The 15,575-nt window shown below is 38.0% G+C and overlaps 1 protein-coding gene across 6 annotated transcripts in view; it reads right to left on the bottom strand.

Annotated features, from left to right (window-relative positions):
* The window catches only part of NRG3 (neuregulin 3), a 1,266,499-nt gene that overhangs the window by 713,687 nt on the left and 537,237 nt on the right, over nucleotides 1-15,575 (bottom strand). For all 6 annotated transcript variants that reach the window (XM_088842474.1, XM_088842475.1, XM_055425322.2 and 3 more), the window contains exon 2: nucleotides 10,378-10,507. In XM_088842474.1, coding sequence (XP_088698600.1) covers nucleotides 10,378-10,507 — 130 coding nt within the window. The remainder of the gene's footprint in view (nucleotides 1-10,377; nucleotides 10,508-15,575) is intronic.

Genomic DNA, 15,575 nt, shown 5'->3' with positions numbered 1-15,575 from the left:
CCCCTTCTCCTCCCGCCCCCAACCTTTCCCAGCATCAGAGTCTTTTCCAGTGAGTCAACTACAAAAAGGAACAAAATTATGCCATTTGCCCAGATATGGATGGACCTAGAGACTCATACAGAGGCAAGTAAGCCAGAAAGAGGAAAAAATATCTTACATTAACACCTTCTTGTCCTGTTCAGCCACCCTTGTTGCTTTGAGGAAAGAGATCACATATTAAATTTGGATAAATTCCCCCCTGTAATCTCTTCAGCATGCTCCTTCTCTTTGGACATTCACACAGAATGTGGTTCTGCTTGGCTGTAGTTTCCATGTTCGACTCAGGTCCTTTTCCAGGAACTGCTGAGCTAGAGGAGGAGGTACTAAGTCAATAGTATCATTTCTGAGAAACATGTGGACATCTAAGGAAGCAGGTGCAGGTCAAGAGGAAGGCAAGGACTCTGTCATTACATCTTAACCAAAATAAAGCAGGACAGAAGTCAGAGAGAGGGCTTTCTATCTGGCTTTCCATTTATGCCAACAATGGTGAATAAACAAGTGAGATTAACAGGAGAGGAATCTGGATTCTACCTGCCAGTAATGAATGTGTGATCTTGGGCAAGTCTCTCTGAAACAAAACCAAGAGCTTAGGATTTTGAAAATTACAAAATGTGAGTTATTTAACTTTCTCATATTTCAATTTGACTGGAACTTTAAAGTTCCTCATCTACTCCAGCACTAAGAATACAGCAATTTAGGAGTCATATTACCTAGCCACTCCAGTGTTCTTGCCTGGAGAATCCCAGGGATGGGGGAGCCTTGTGGGCTGCTGTCTATGGGGTCGCACAGAGTCGGACACAACTGAAGCAACTTAGCAGCAGCAGCAGCAGCATTACCTAGAGAATGACTTTACTTGATTATTCTTCAGATTATATGGCCTCCATTAGGGTCAGATTGACTATTTAATTGATAAATACCAATTTATCAATAAACATATGTAATAACATTTTAAGTTGTAAGGTATAAAATATTCAAACACTTTGTAATAAGAAATATTCCTATATCCCAGTGAGCCTTTAAAAAGTCATCATACCTTGATACATTTTTGAAAACTCTCTGGACACAAGAGAGGAAATAACTCAAGGAAATAATTCAGAAAAAAGTAACCAATTATATAAAGAATTTATGATATGAAATTGATTATTCCTACTTGCATCTAAATAATTTTGAAATTTCCTCCTTGTGGTTTGAAGGGAACTTTTCCCAACAGCAGCTCAATTCTCCATGCCATGGCTGGCAAGCAAGAGCAGGCTTCAAAATAAGAAATGAGTAGGTTCTAATCTTTCCAAATGGAATTTGTATGCTCCTCTCAGAAGTTCTTCTTGGCTTCAGGACTACTGGGTTTTGGATTCTTCTCTGCAGATCTGAGCTATGTACATATAGTTCATATAGATTAGATGCTAACAGATGACAGAATTTGTTACATTGAATTGAACTAGAAATTGACCTTCTCAACTGCTCTTCTGATTTATTCTGAAAACATTCATCATTATATTCCTATTACCTGGATCTGGAACATTGACTGCGCTTAATAAACATTGGGGAATGATGGGAATAATGCATAAAACTTCCATTTTTTTTCAGTTTATGGGAGATGGTAAGAGACAGAGAAACCTGGTGCACTGCAGTCCATGAGGTCATGAAAAGTCAGACACAACTTGGTGACTAAACAACAGAGGAGAGGAAGAAATATACATTCTGTACCACTGACATATGATATATATCTACAAACACATTACTTATCACTCAAATGTGACATATCTCCAAACAAGATATTCCCCATACAATGTTACTGTTTTCATTTTTCTCCATTCCTTATTTTAATGTTCTATTTGATTTTTTAAAACTTGCAATGGGGATTGTATGTAAATATACTTGATGAAGATATTTCCTCCAAATTTACCAGTCTGGTATGGATTTCCTTGCTGAACCAAGTGTGAGTTTTAGTTCCTTCCAGTGATTATCAGGGTTTACCCATTATGGCATCCTGTAATGCTAGATTGTGTTGACTGCCTGGTGCTCCAACAAACAAGTTCTGTAGAGGAAGGGATCATTGTTCATAGTTTGCTATTGAATCTCAGTGTCCTGTATTGACTGCCTAAGTATAGAAGATATATGTGTGTGTGTGCACACTTGTATATATATAGGATTGATTTTGCTTCAAGCTGTTTTCCTGTGATCATAGAACTACCAGAATAGCTGTGATCATATAAAAAATTAAACAGAGTTGTTGAGATGCATAGCAAGTTAAACTTCAGGAACACTGTTTATGACTTCCTTCCATAAAACAAGGAAGGCTTGGTTCTCCCATCACATTTTTTCTTTTCCACAAATAATAGCTAAGAATACTGAAGAGAATGCTAATCGGACATTGGCATGTATTTAACAGATTACAGATTTGGGGTACGGTGGAGAGACCCTGCAGATATTTAGTGACTCTGAGAACTGTTAGCTAACTTGGGGAAAGTGGGAACAGCAATGCAGAGGTTGTATAGTATCATGAAATTTATACGAAGAAAATACAGCATTTATGTAGCAAACAGTGGTCTGTTTTTCCACAAAATTGAGTTTTGCTGAAATTAAAATTAGGGCAACCATATGTCCCTGTTAGCTCAGGGCATTGTTGGTTTTATGCTTATTTTACATAAGAAATTATTAAAATTGCCAGTTACATCTTAAACATTTGGGGGTTTGGATGACAATAATATGGTCACTCAAATTATGCTGGAGAATTTATATGTATATATTAGTTATATATCATTATTTATATATAACTAATACTGATATCTTAGAAGATACTAGAGCTTATATGGGCTTCCCAGGTGGTATTTTTAAGCAGTTGGGATTTTAGAGTCCTTGGACCAATAGGATTTTAAAGGAAAGATGTTAGTGGAGAGGGTAAGTGCATTGATCCTAGAATCGGCTTATTTAGTCTGAGTCCTTACTCCACTGTTGTATAACCTGAGAAATGCCCTTGGCCTCAGTCATTGCTACATCCCTCCAGGGCTGCTATGGGTGCCCGACACATAGGATGCATCATATAAGCATTCCCCGGGTTTATTCTATCAGGTAGATTTGCATATGCTTTTCCACTTAGGGAATGTAATTACTAGAGTACACAAAGATTGACATCTTGTTGTATGTGTAGACAAAGGTACCACAGACCCTGCTGGGCAGGTTCCTCAGGCAAACATTCGCAAAACATTCTCAGATCAGTATGGTGATGGCTCAGATGTTCTGCCCAGCAGGGTCTGTGGTACCCTGGTTAGTGTGGTTCACATCCGTACAAACAGTTCATCACTATTTAAAATGATACTTATGGATATATGCTCTTATTTAAATAAACTTAGTAAAATAATCTATCCTCCACTTGAACTGTGGCACATGCAAATCACAGCATTCTGGTGGTGCACAAACTCCCGGACTGCCCCAACCATAACAGGACTGTGACCCGCTACCTGCAGGAAGCAAATGCCTGGAGAGGCAGAACCGGGGCTGTTGTAGAGAAAATATGTGAAGGGTCCTCCACCTGAATGGTATGAAGAATAAGAGGGGATTCCTCTCTCCATGAATTGTCAACAGAGAGAATTCCCCTAACAAAAGGTGGCCTCTTGTTCCTGCTTTTCTCCTAAATTTACTGCTTGAATAGCTACAATGATCCTTGATTCTGAAAAGTGTTCTTGCCCATGATCAGGTATTATTGTGTTTTTAAATAAGTCTCTGAGTGAGTTTTCTTTAACTTACACTGGTAGGTCTAAGCTGAACTCTGTGTGCTGGGAGACTGAGTACCCAACCTCAAAGCCTTGGTACAAGTCAAGTGATCTCCCCTCTTTGAGCCTAAGACTTCTCTTAATGAAATAAGCAGATGAGACCCACTCAATTTCTCTCATAGGATTCCAGCATACATGCTTTTGTTTGGTTTCGACATGGGTAGAAGATAGGAAGAAGAATTACATGTTCTAAATGTATAATGTCTATTATACATTTAGTGTTTTTCTATATTCTGCTGCTTTCAATTCTAGCATCTACATTTTGGGGGCAGGTATTAATGTGTCTGGTTGACTGGCACATGTATGTTCTCGCTCTCTCTCCTTTAAATAGAAGACTGAAGTTTCTGATTAAATGACGAGCCAAAAACACACAAAGCCAGCATAAAGCTGAGTAGAGCTTTTAATTCAAATATCTTCATCTTGAACACCCACATTTGCCTCATGTACCTCTTACCCTAAATCATGTAAGAAAGCAATTTAAACACACAAATGGTTTCGATATAACAAAAAAAACCCCAATCATAAACAACTACCTAAAGAAACCATTTCATGCCTTAAGGAGAGCTGCTAATCAAGTAATAAAATATTAAAATTAAAAGCAAACAAAATCTATGGTTATCAACTAAAAGATGTGCTGTTATTCTTTATCAAATGTGCTTTTCTGGTCTTCTGGTGTTTCAGTAGCCCTTTGAGTAACACCAGCTCTGGTGGAACATAAACAGTTTAAACTGGAAGAAGTAAATGACCGCCTAGGATTTATTAAGTTGCAAAACTACATTCACTGTGTTGTTTTTGGTTTGTTCGCTTTCTGAGTTAATGAGACTATTTTGATAATCTTCATCCACAGAAAAGAAACAGATGCATAGTGATTACTTGGCTCACTTCTTCTTGACAAGGGCAGTCAGTAGACCACCTACTATGAACATGGCTGCTGCAAATTACTCAAATTACATCTGGACTGTGGTTAAAGTTCTCCTGGACACAATTATCTGATGAACTTGAAAGTGCTTCCAAGGCTCTTCACCCTGCTATTCAATTCCACTCCACTGAGACTCTGCCACTAGGCTTGGATTTACAGACATTTCAGCCTCCATTCTCTCCCATCAATGGAGCTTAGGGATGTATGCCAAAACCCCATTTCCATTCTGACTTGCTACAACCACAGGGAATTATCAGTGGCCACTCTCAGAGCACTTACTAGAGAAGCCTATGATAAAGAGGACCTTCCCTGGGTGGAAGAGCTAATGGACTTCCAAAGTGAGGGAGCAAAAGCACTGATAGGGATGGTCCTGTAATTTTATATAGTATATCACAGGCATATCGTTAAATGTCCCCAATCAATTTGCATAAAAATGGAAGCTTTGATTTCAAAACCTACTGAAGCAGAACTAGATACAGTAAAGAACAGCATCTCCTGGTCGGGCTCTCCTCCCCTTTCAAACCCTCCCCCCTTCCATTCACCAACTCCTATGAGCATTTCACCCAGCTAGCTGTACATTCCATCAGCACTTTTATGGAAGTATTGCCTCGGGCAATGGTTGCTATTGGACTGCTTGCCTCTCTTTCCATCAGTTCCATATTTCAAGTGATTCAAGCATCTTCAAATGAATTGCTTGATAGATTTCCAAAATGATCACTACAGGTCAAATTTAGCTCAAATGTTATGCTTTCCAAAGTTTTGAAAATCCATTTCTGTAGCAAGGCTGGTGCAACATTTCATGAGTTTCAATTCAGAAGACACACATCCTTTTAACTTGAATTTGGCCTCAAAACATGTTTGGTCCATTCAAACGCCTAGCAATCTTTTCAGTTACAATGGCTACTACTTTCAACTCCAGTGAAATATGCAACAAATGGCACCATTTTCAAAGTTCTTAAAATTTCTAGAAATGGCATAAAAATAAATATATTAGAGAATACCCTGCTTTTATTCAGGATACTTTGATTCAAGGTGTTTCTAGTACTTCCTTTCCTTCTCTACTCAGCTTAATTTCTGAAGAATGTATCGTCCTATTACTCAATCCATTTTTTTTTGATATTTCAAAACACATGAATTCAGCATAGAAAATGATTATTATAAGAGCATAAATTAAAGTTTAATAAAAGGAGCAGACACATCCCAACAGACTTTATAGTGTTTAATCTAGAATGACTTAATTGAAAATTCTCTTATCAGCCTAATAATACTGAATTATAATGACCTTCATGTAACAAAGACAGGAACACTGTCTTTCTTAATGGAAAGATGAGAAGCAGGGGTCAAGTGTCTTAACCAGATGTTACGTAAGTGAAATAAGTGTGCAATATAATGATCTTGGAAACCTCAAGGTTCAAAGAAGACAACAGCTGTAAATCCTATTAGCCTTTTTATTTAGTTCTTTTTCAGAACTGGATTGCTATTTATGTTCATATTTACAGTTCTATCTACATCCTGATTTTGTACATAACATGATATAATGATCATTTTCATAGTCTTAAAATTATGAAAATTCAAGTTATGTTGAATTCATCCATGGTATAGATACATTCTGAATTATATAGACATCAAAATTCAAGTTTTCTTTGTTTTGCTATTACACATCCTATAGTGAATGCTCTTAAAAATCAAATATACATATATATTTCTCTAAGCTAACTCTTAGAAGAAAATGTAAAGATACGGAAACACACTGATGCATCACCTACAGAAGATGTTTAACAAGGTACACTCCATCAAGTTTAGTGAATGAGATGATGGTTTTTACTGCATCCTTGCCAAAATACTTTTAAACATCATTACAATATATGATAAGCAAACAATTTAATTTGCATTTCTCTGTGAGACTGAGTATTTTTCATGCTTATTGGTTATTTGGATTCCATTTCAAGGGAAGAAGATGTTCCTGTCTTTTGCCCATTTTCCCATCGAGGTTTAATTTTAGTGTTACTCTTATTGATCTATGTGACTTCATCAAAATATCACTTCCTTGCCATGTTTATTGTAGTTTACTGACACTTTCTTTCAATTTTGACTTATGACATTCAGATGAAAAAAAAAAGTTGCATCAGGCTGTTCATTTTTCCTTTCATTGTTTTTTGCTCATTGCTTTTTTCTTTTACTTTCAATTGCTGATGTAAAGAAATATATAATTTTATTTACTGTTTTCTCTAATACTTTATTTATTATATTACCTTTTAAATTCATTAAGAACAACCTTTGGTATATAAGAAGTAAAAATTCAACTTTTTACCTGATAAGCCAACCACGTTTACACAAAAACCAGACTCATTTTCCCAATTTATGAATCTTTCTTTATTCTACACTAACCTCCACAATACAAAAGGTTCTGCTTTTACTAATCAGCCAATCAATGATCTGTGACTTAAACTGTAAATTTTGCAATACCAGGTTTGCCTATTTATTATTCTTTAAAACCTATCAAGTTATTTTAGGATCTTGCTATTCCTCTTAAATTTTCATTAGTTTGCTCTATAATTTCTAACTATCTTCACCGTGAATAGTTTTTTCAAAGATTTGAAAATGCACTGAAGACAGAAAATAACAAACTGAAAACCATGAAGCTCCCCTTATTGCAAGGATTTGCAGTTTGGGGCATACACTTTCAGGATCTCTATCAGGGAGGATAAGAAGTTTTAGGTAATTTTAATTTTTTGTTACTACTCTTCCTTGCCAAGGAAACATAAAATTTCCCATGATGTAATCATGGGAAAAAAATACTTTGATTCAGATCAGTGTGATTACAATTTATTTTAAAAATACTAAAAATGCATAATCTTAACTTCTCTCAGGTTTGAATGTTTAATCTATGCATATGTGTAAAAAGCAAACTACTTAATGAGCTAGATGCAGGTATACCCATTAACACTGTTGCTCCAATCTACTAACTTGTGGTTTCTTTAACCTATGACATAATCCACTTAGTAATACATCAGTAACAGCCCTGGTAGCATGCCAGTCACATGAAAGTCATTTCTCTTGTTTTCTTTCTTTCCTGGAGATGAAGTATTTCATTTACCCCAAGTGCATTACAAACTGCAGTGCCATTAAATTCCAAAGTTCATTTCTGTATTTATTTATTCAACAGTATCTTGGTGATAAGAGATGCTCAATAAACATTTGTCGAGTGGAGAAGAATAAATGAAACATATTAAAGCACTGTACAAAATGGCACATTATGAATAACTACATTGGAATTCTTAGAAGTGGCTGAAGCAGGAACAAATGTAAGCCTTTTATTCATAGCAGAGCCTGGGAGATGAATCGCTGACACATGCGATGTGTGATTTATTCATACACACTACCAGGAGATTTATAGGCATCTATTAACCTACTCGAGTCCCAGTCCTGTCTGAGGCTGGTCTTTTGTCATGATTAGCTATGTTGTGACTCCATGTTAAATAACAGGTTGTCTGTGCTGAAATATGCACAAAATATGAAGACAGAGGCCAAAATTATTACACATTTCCAGCCAAGCCACAGATATACCTCTGCTTGTCTATGTTTAAAACAATTAGACATGTATACATATACAAAAGTTTTTTTTTTTTTTTTCTGGACCTGAGATCCACAATCCATTGGATTGTGTCTCCCAAATAACTCATATGCTGAAGTGCTAACCTCTAGGACCTCAAAATGTGACCATATTTGAAGAGTCTACAGAAGCATTTAAGTTAAAATAGGGCCATTAGAGTACACATTAATCCAATAGGACTGGTGTCCTTTTTGAAAAAGCATATTTGGATAAAGACTTGTACAGAGGAAAGAACATGAAAAGGCACACAGAAAAGTTTGTCATCTATAAGCTGAGTGAAGAGGCCTGGAAGAGATCCTTCCCTTGTGGCCCTTAAGGAAACAACTCTGCCGATACCCTGATCTTAGACTTCGAGACTCCAGAAATTGTGGTAAAATATATTTCTGTTGTTTACACACCCAATCTGCAGTACTAGGTTACAGTTGCCCTAGCAAACTAATATACCCATGAACTTAATAGCGAATATAGCAAGGCTGTATGTTAAACAATAGGAATTCTTTTTTTGTTTTTCGACATTCTCACTATTGGAAAAGATAAATCAGACCTCCCTGCATATAGTGGTGGGGACTGATCTGAAGCTTCCCTGGGGTAAAACACCATCACTGCTTTAGGGGAGACTTCTGATTCATCCCTTCAATAAATTATAAATTCAAACTTATTTGATGGCACTACCTATTGCACATGACACCACTGGACTGGCAAAGGCAACATTAACACATAGTTGGATATCTAAAAGAGTATGGAGGCACTTTGTGATTTGAAATGGTAGCTCATTTTTGGCTTTTCTTTTGAGGTCTTCAAGTCAGCCATGTTTTTTCTACCTGTATCTGCACTGATCTAATAAATACAGCAAGAGAAGAGAAATGTGGAAAGGAACCTCTCCCACTGCCTTTGATCCCTAACTCAGGTTTACAGAGAACATAAATGGGTTGCAAGTTTTGTAAATGAAGTCAGTGTAATGGCACTTCCCACGTCACATGAAAGCCACCCATGTGAAGGGTGAAGAAAGGAATGGGCTACATGGTGGGGTGGTTCTTACAGAGATCAGCCACTATCATTGATCAGTTCTTCCAAACCTGAGTCACTGGCCACTATGGCACCTCATACCCCCACCCCCTTGAACCAAAGCTGGCTTGTGGAGCCAGACAGGGTTTGCTGACACATTCTAAGTTCAAAACCATAAGACACATTTCTCTTTGCCATCTTAATAAAACAACATGGAATGAAGTTTTATAATAGCAATAGCAAGAGAAGAAAGTCATAATTTTCCATGCTTCACGATTCAGAATAATTAATTTAATAACTGTGTCATATGAGAAGAGTAAATAAAGAGAAGGAAAGGGGTGTGGATATATATAATCACTGAAGCATATACAATTGCAAGGAAAAACAAATTACCAGGGTAGCGCTGAAAATAAAAGCTCCGTGGGAAGTATTTTTTGGATGCTAATTTGATTCTTCTATGGAAGCTTAAAGCTGCAGTGTCTACAAAACCAACTATTTATCTCTGCTTGTTTTTATTTTTAGCAGTTATATAACCTTATGTCTCTAAAAACCAATTAAACACCTTCTTGATCTCCACCGGGAATTTTCCCTGAGTAGTTCTCTACCTAGACTATAACAGGACTATGATTTCATTTACAACATCTTGCTGGAGAGTATTTCATCATCACAGGTGTTAAAAGAAAAAAAAAGTGGAGCGGGGTGGGGGACTGAAATTAATCAACAGGGGCAGAATCAAAATAAGATGTGGTTTTCTCTGGACACAGTTACAGCCTCTGGGGTTTGGTTCACAATAAATATTGAGGCTCTAGATCTTAGATGAGCAGTTTGCTTTGTCATGCAAAAATTCAGTTTTATCTTCCTCAAATACCAAAGATACCAGCCTTGTTCTTCCCCTATTAAGACTGTTGATTCTGCCATTCCAGCACCAGACTATGTGTATCTCATTATATGTTTCTTGAACTCAGCACTGATTTCCATCTCCAGGCCTCTCTGAGGACCTGCCCTTAGTGTCAGTCGCCACTGGGACTTACCGACAGTGTTTATGGGATCCGGTCAAGGTTTCAATCACAAAGCACTCGCCATCGTTGAGACAGTAGGCAAGGTCCTTGTCTCGGCAGGGTTTGAAGTGCTCGGATCTCTCCGTGGAATATGTTGTTGTATCTGTCATGAGGAACACAATGAAATACTGTCAGCAGCTCATTCTGATACCCTAGATACACACTGAGACCTTCTCGTGACTGCTGACCTTAGGAACTAGACAGACAGGATGAACCCCTCAGTGGACTGATAAAAACACAACTGAGTATGACCGTTTTATACAGTGAATGTTTATGTCCCCACACAAGTCATATATTGAAACCCAGTGATGGTATTAGGAGGTGGGGTCTTTGGGAGGTGAGTAGATCTTAAATGGGATTAATGCTCTTATAAAAGAGACCTCAGAAAGCTCCTTCACCCATTCCAGTCATATGAAGACACACCAAGAAAATAGCCCTCTATGAACTAGGAAGTCCTAACCAGACACTGAATCCACAGGCATCTTGATCTTAGACTTTACAGCATCCATAACTACGAGAAAGAAATTTCTGTTGTTTTTACACCACCGTGTCCGTGGTACTCTGTTATAGCAGGTAGGACTGAGACAATTACTGGACTCAATTGTCTTATTTTTCCACAAGATTTTAACAGTTGGAATCACTCTAGACAAGTCTCATCAGTGGATACGTTAACAGCAAAAGCTGAATGACCCTACAATCAAAAACCTCAAGTTAGCTTTCATTAATTTCAATGTTAAGAAACATGTTGTATTAAAGGATTGAATAAAATCCTTTTAGTGTATTCCTTTTATTGTTCTGCAATGTCATTAAACATCTGATCAACGTACATACTCTTCTATGGATACCAATGTCAGTTTCTGTGTTTTATTTTATTTTTTAGTTACAGCTGTAATTTGCTAATAGCTAAGGCAATTATTCTTTCACTTTCTCCTTTCATTATGTAATTAAAATGCAAATGTTCCAAATTCTGAAACATAATCTCAAATATAAAGAATGATTCTGGTAAATATTTAACATGACTAAATTACTGCCATTTTTTTTAGCATTATCTTACATGTGCTTTTGAAAAATCATAATCATTTACATTTTTAAAGTAAGTTATATCTCTATATCAGGTTTCTAAATATGAAACTAATAATAAGTACGTGCTTTCTACTGGATGAAGAAATCTGTTAGAGCATGTAGACATTCTTGTCTCAGAGTTTTAAGCAACTGAAATATTAGCACCAATTCCATTGCAACATTCAAGGAAAAAAATGTATGTGAAAAGTCAAAGAGGAATACATGATTCATCATATAAGCTCTTAATTTCCTTTATATATAGTGTGTGCTTAGTCGCTAAATTGTGTCTGACTCTTTGCTACCCTATGGACTGTAACCTGCCAGGTTCTTCTGTCTATGGGATTGCCAGACAAGAATACTGGTATGGGTTGTCATTTCCCTCTGCAGGGGATCTTCCCGACCCAGGGATCGAATCCACACCTCCTGCATTGGCAAACAGATTCTTTACCACTGAGCCACCTGGGAAGCCTTCCTTTACATAGATATAGACTAATAATAATGTTCAACAGCAAGGGCCATTGTACTAGCTTGTTAACCGGAGGTCACAATGAGCTTCTTTCTGCCCGTCATCCAAATAAAGGGGAGAGTTATTACGCAGGAAGAAAATTTACTCATATTCTCCCAACACCTAAAAAGCCTCAATGAGCCCCTTTCCCACAGGAATAACTCCAAATCCCTAAGAAGAGAAAAGAAGTGCTAGGCCAAGTAGAATTTTGCCTGCCTAACCTCATCTTTTTAATATACTGTCTAGGTTGGTCATAACTTTCCTTCCAAGGAGTAAGCGTCTTTTAATTTCATGGCTGCAATCAGCATCTGCAGTGATTTTGGAGCCCCCAAAAAATAAAGTCTGACACTGTTTCCACTGTTTCCCCATCTATTTCCCAAGAAGTGATGGGACCAGAAGCCATGATCTTTGTTTTCTGAATGTTGAGCTTCAAGCCAACCTTTTCACTCTCCTCTTTCACTTAGTATATTAAAAAGCAGAGACATTACTTTGCCAACAAAGGTCCATCTAGTCAAGGCTATGGTTTTTCCAGTGGTCATGTATGGATGTGAGAGTTGGACTGTGAAGAAAGCTGAGTGCTGAAGAATTGATGCTTTTGAACTGTGGTGTTGGAGAAGACTCTTGAGAGTCCCTTGGACTTCAAGGAGATCCAACCAGTTCATTCTGAAGGAGATCAATCCTGGGTGTTCATTGGAGGGACTGACGCTAAAGCTGAAACTCCAATACTTTGGCCACCTCATGCGACGAGTTGACTCACTGGAAAAGACTCTGATGCTGGGAAAGATTGGGGGCGGGAGGAGAAGGGGACGACAGAGAATGAGATGGCTGGATGGCATCACCGACTCGATGGACATGAGTTTGAGTGAACTCCGGGAGTTGGTGATGAACAAGGAGGCCTGGCATGCTGTGATTCATGGGGTCGCAAAGAGTCGGACACAACCGAGTGACTGAACTGAACTGAACCTCATCTTGCATCCTAAAACATACAACCCCATTTCCAACTCTTATCCTATTTCCCCAATACCAGAACTATAACACTGATCCTTTTTCCTGGGCCATCTTTTTGTTTGCTGGAAAACATCCAGAAATCCTTCAGAGCTTATGTCATCTTCCCTTTTTGTCCCTCAGCACCTTTTATTGTTTGCATCACTGTATTCAATGCTGAAAGTAGCCACTTGTTTACACATTTATGTTTCTTTGTCCTGAGTTCCTTGAGTTCAGAGGTTGAGCCTTAATCAGAATTGGTGCTCAGTAAAAAATGTCTTCAATAAATCTGACAGCTTTAATATCACTAAGGTTTAACTGCCATTGGGAAAAGATATGATCATAAAACATAGCATTATCGTATAAAAAGTAATACATATCTTACAATAAAAAGACATAATTTAACATTGGAAGGACTGATGCTAAATCTGAAACTCCAATACTTTGGCCTCCTCATGCAAAGAGTTGACTCACTGGAAAAGACCCTGATGCTGGGAGGGTTTGGGGGCAGGAGGAGAAGGGGACGACAGAGGATGAGATGGCTGGATGGCATCACCAACTCGATGGACATGGGTTTGGGTGAACTCTGGGAGTCGGTGATGGACAGGGAGGCCTGCCATGCTGCAATTCATGGGGTTGCAAAGAGTTGGACATGACTGAGCAGCTGAACTGAACGTTAATTTTATCATTCTAGTATACGCATTTTAATACTGATAAATATTACTGCCTTCAGATTCACACAGACCCCCACTCATACTATTTATATACCATGAGCTTTGAAAACTCCACTTCTAATCTTTTCTTAGTGTTACAATGGGAGCTTTTTCTACTTCAAAATATCTGCCTGTTAACATACTTTGGCTTGCATTACAGGCTCTGCAAAAGAATTTTTTGGTTTGTTTTCCAGGCGATCTCCTCTACAGGGAAGATTTGTTATTTCAGACAGTTTGTGATAAACAGTTACACAGAATCAATTTCTCTTTCTATGGGAATATTTAAGATTCAAGAACTCTGAGCCAAAAATTCATTATGAACCACCACACAGTTGACTGCTACTATGACTGCTGAAGTATATTAATTCATGATCAGTTAGTTAAGTTTTCCTTTAATTTCTTATTATCTGTTTATTGATATTCACTGATCATTCCTCTAAGAACAGTTTTTCATTAACATAACCTGCAGGATAAAAACTGAGATCCTTATTTTACAATCAGCGGTTTTAACAAGCTACAGACTCCACGAGCAATACAATGGCAAAGCAATTACAATCAATTAGTTTCCATCTGACAACTATTGTCTCCAGTGGTTACCGCCCAATTCTGCCAACTGCTTTTCCCATTATATTACCATCCATCAGTACAACACACAGGATCAGAACCAAATAAAATACTTCTGCAAAAGTCTGAGGTGGGAGAGGACAGAAATGTCAGGTATAACATGCCCTCACATTTTCTATTTTCATAGCTTAGAGAATCTGAAGTTTGAGCAAGCTTCAGGAGATGGTGAAGGGCAGAAAAGCCTGGCATGCTGCAGTCCATGGGGTCACAAAGAACTGGACACAACTGAGCGACCAAACAACATACCCTTATTCCTCACCCTGACTTGACTAGATTCTAAAAAGCATTAAGTATTTTAAGTAATTTGATACACAATAGAACACTAGGATTGATCCTTGTATAGTTAAATGAAATGCAGGTGTCAATAAATCTGAAATCGTAACAATTTACCTGTGCATTTCACTATATACTATCCATATAGCACTAGTCACCTAAAATCACAGAGGTGTTGGGAAAAGTAAATCAAATTCACCATAAGGTGAAGTTTTATACTTGTAAGGCATCATACCAAATATATATACCAAATATAAGGGAATTTCCTTAATGATATCACTGGCTTCTATGCTTTCTCTTAAGGTCACCTACATATGTTTGTAAAGTAAATCATATGTATACTTTGTCTAAATCACTGTTAGGCTTTCTATTAGTTATGAACAAACATAGTCCAACAAAGAGACAGTAGCAATTTGGATGATACCCTCTGATATTTATAGCTATGCTTATAAGTATATACATATATGTAAGCTCAGTCACTCAGTTGTGTCTGAATCTTTGCAACCCCATGGACTATAGCCCCCCAAACTCTTCTGTCCATGGAATTTTCCAGGCAATCATATTGGAGTGGGTTGCCATTTCCTTCTCTAGGGGATCTGTCCAACCCAGGAATCAAACTCCCAAATCTTCCGTCCCCTGCATTGGCAAGTGGATCCTTTACCACTGTGCCACCTCCATATATGTAGCACATACATATGGAAGCCCATCCATGTATGTTTACACTTGTTCTTGACCTATTAAGTACATTGCTGCTGCTACTGCTGCTGCTAAGTCACTTCAGTCGTGTCCGACTCTGTGCGACCCCATAGACGGCAGCCCACCAGGCTCCCCCGTCCCTGGGATTCTCCAGGCAAGAACACTGGAGTGGGTTGCCATTTCCTTCTCCAATGTGTGAAAGTGAAAGTGAAGTCGCTCAGTCGCATCCGACCCCCAGCGACCCCACGGACTGCAGCCCACCAGGCTCCTCCATCCATGGGATTTTCTAGGCAATAGTACTGGAGTGGCTTGCC

This window comes from Moschus berezovskii, chromosome 12 (genome assembly GCF_049115385.1).
Source record: "Moschus berezovskii isolate FMDL1 chromosome 12, NW_MosBer_1.0, whole genome shotgun sequence".
NCBI lineage: Eukaryota > Metazoa > Chordata > Mammalia > Artiodactyla > Moschidae > Moschus > Moschus berezovskii.
Note: the sequence above shows the minus strand (reverse complement) of the source record. Positions and strands in the feature narration are given on the sequence as shown.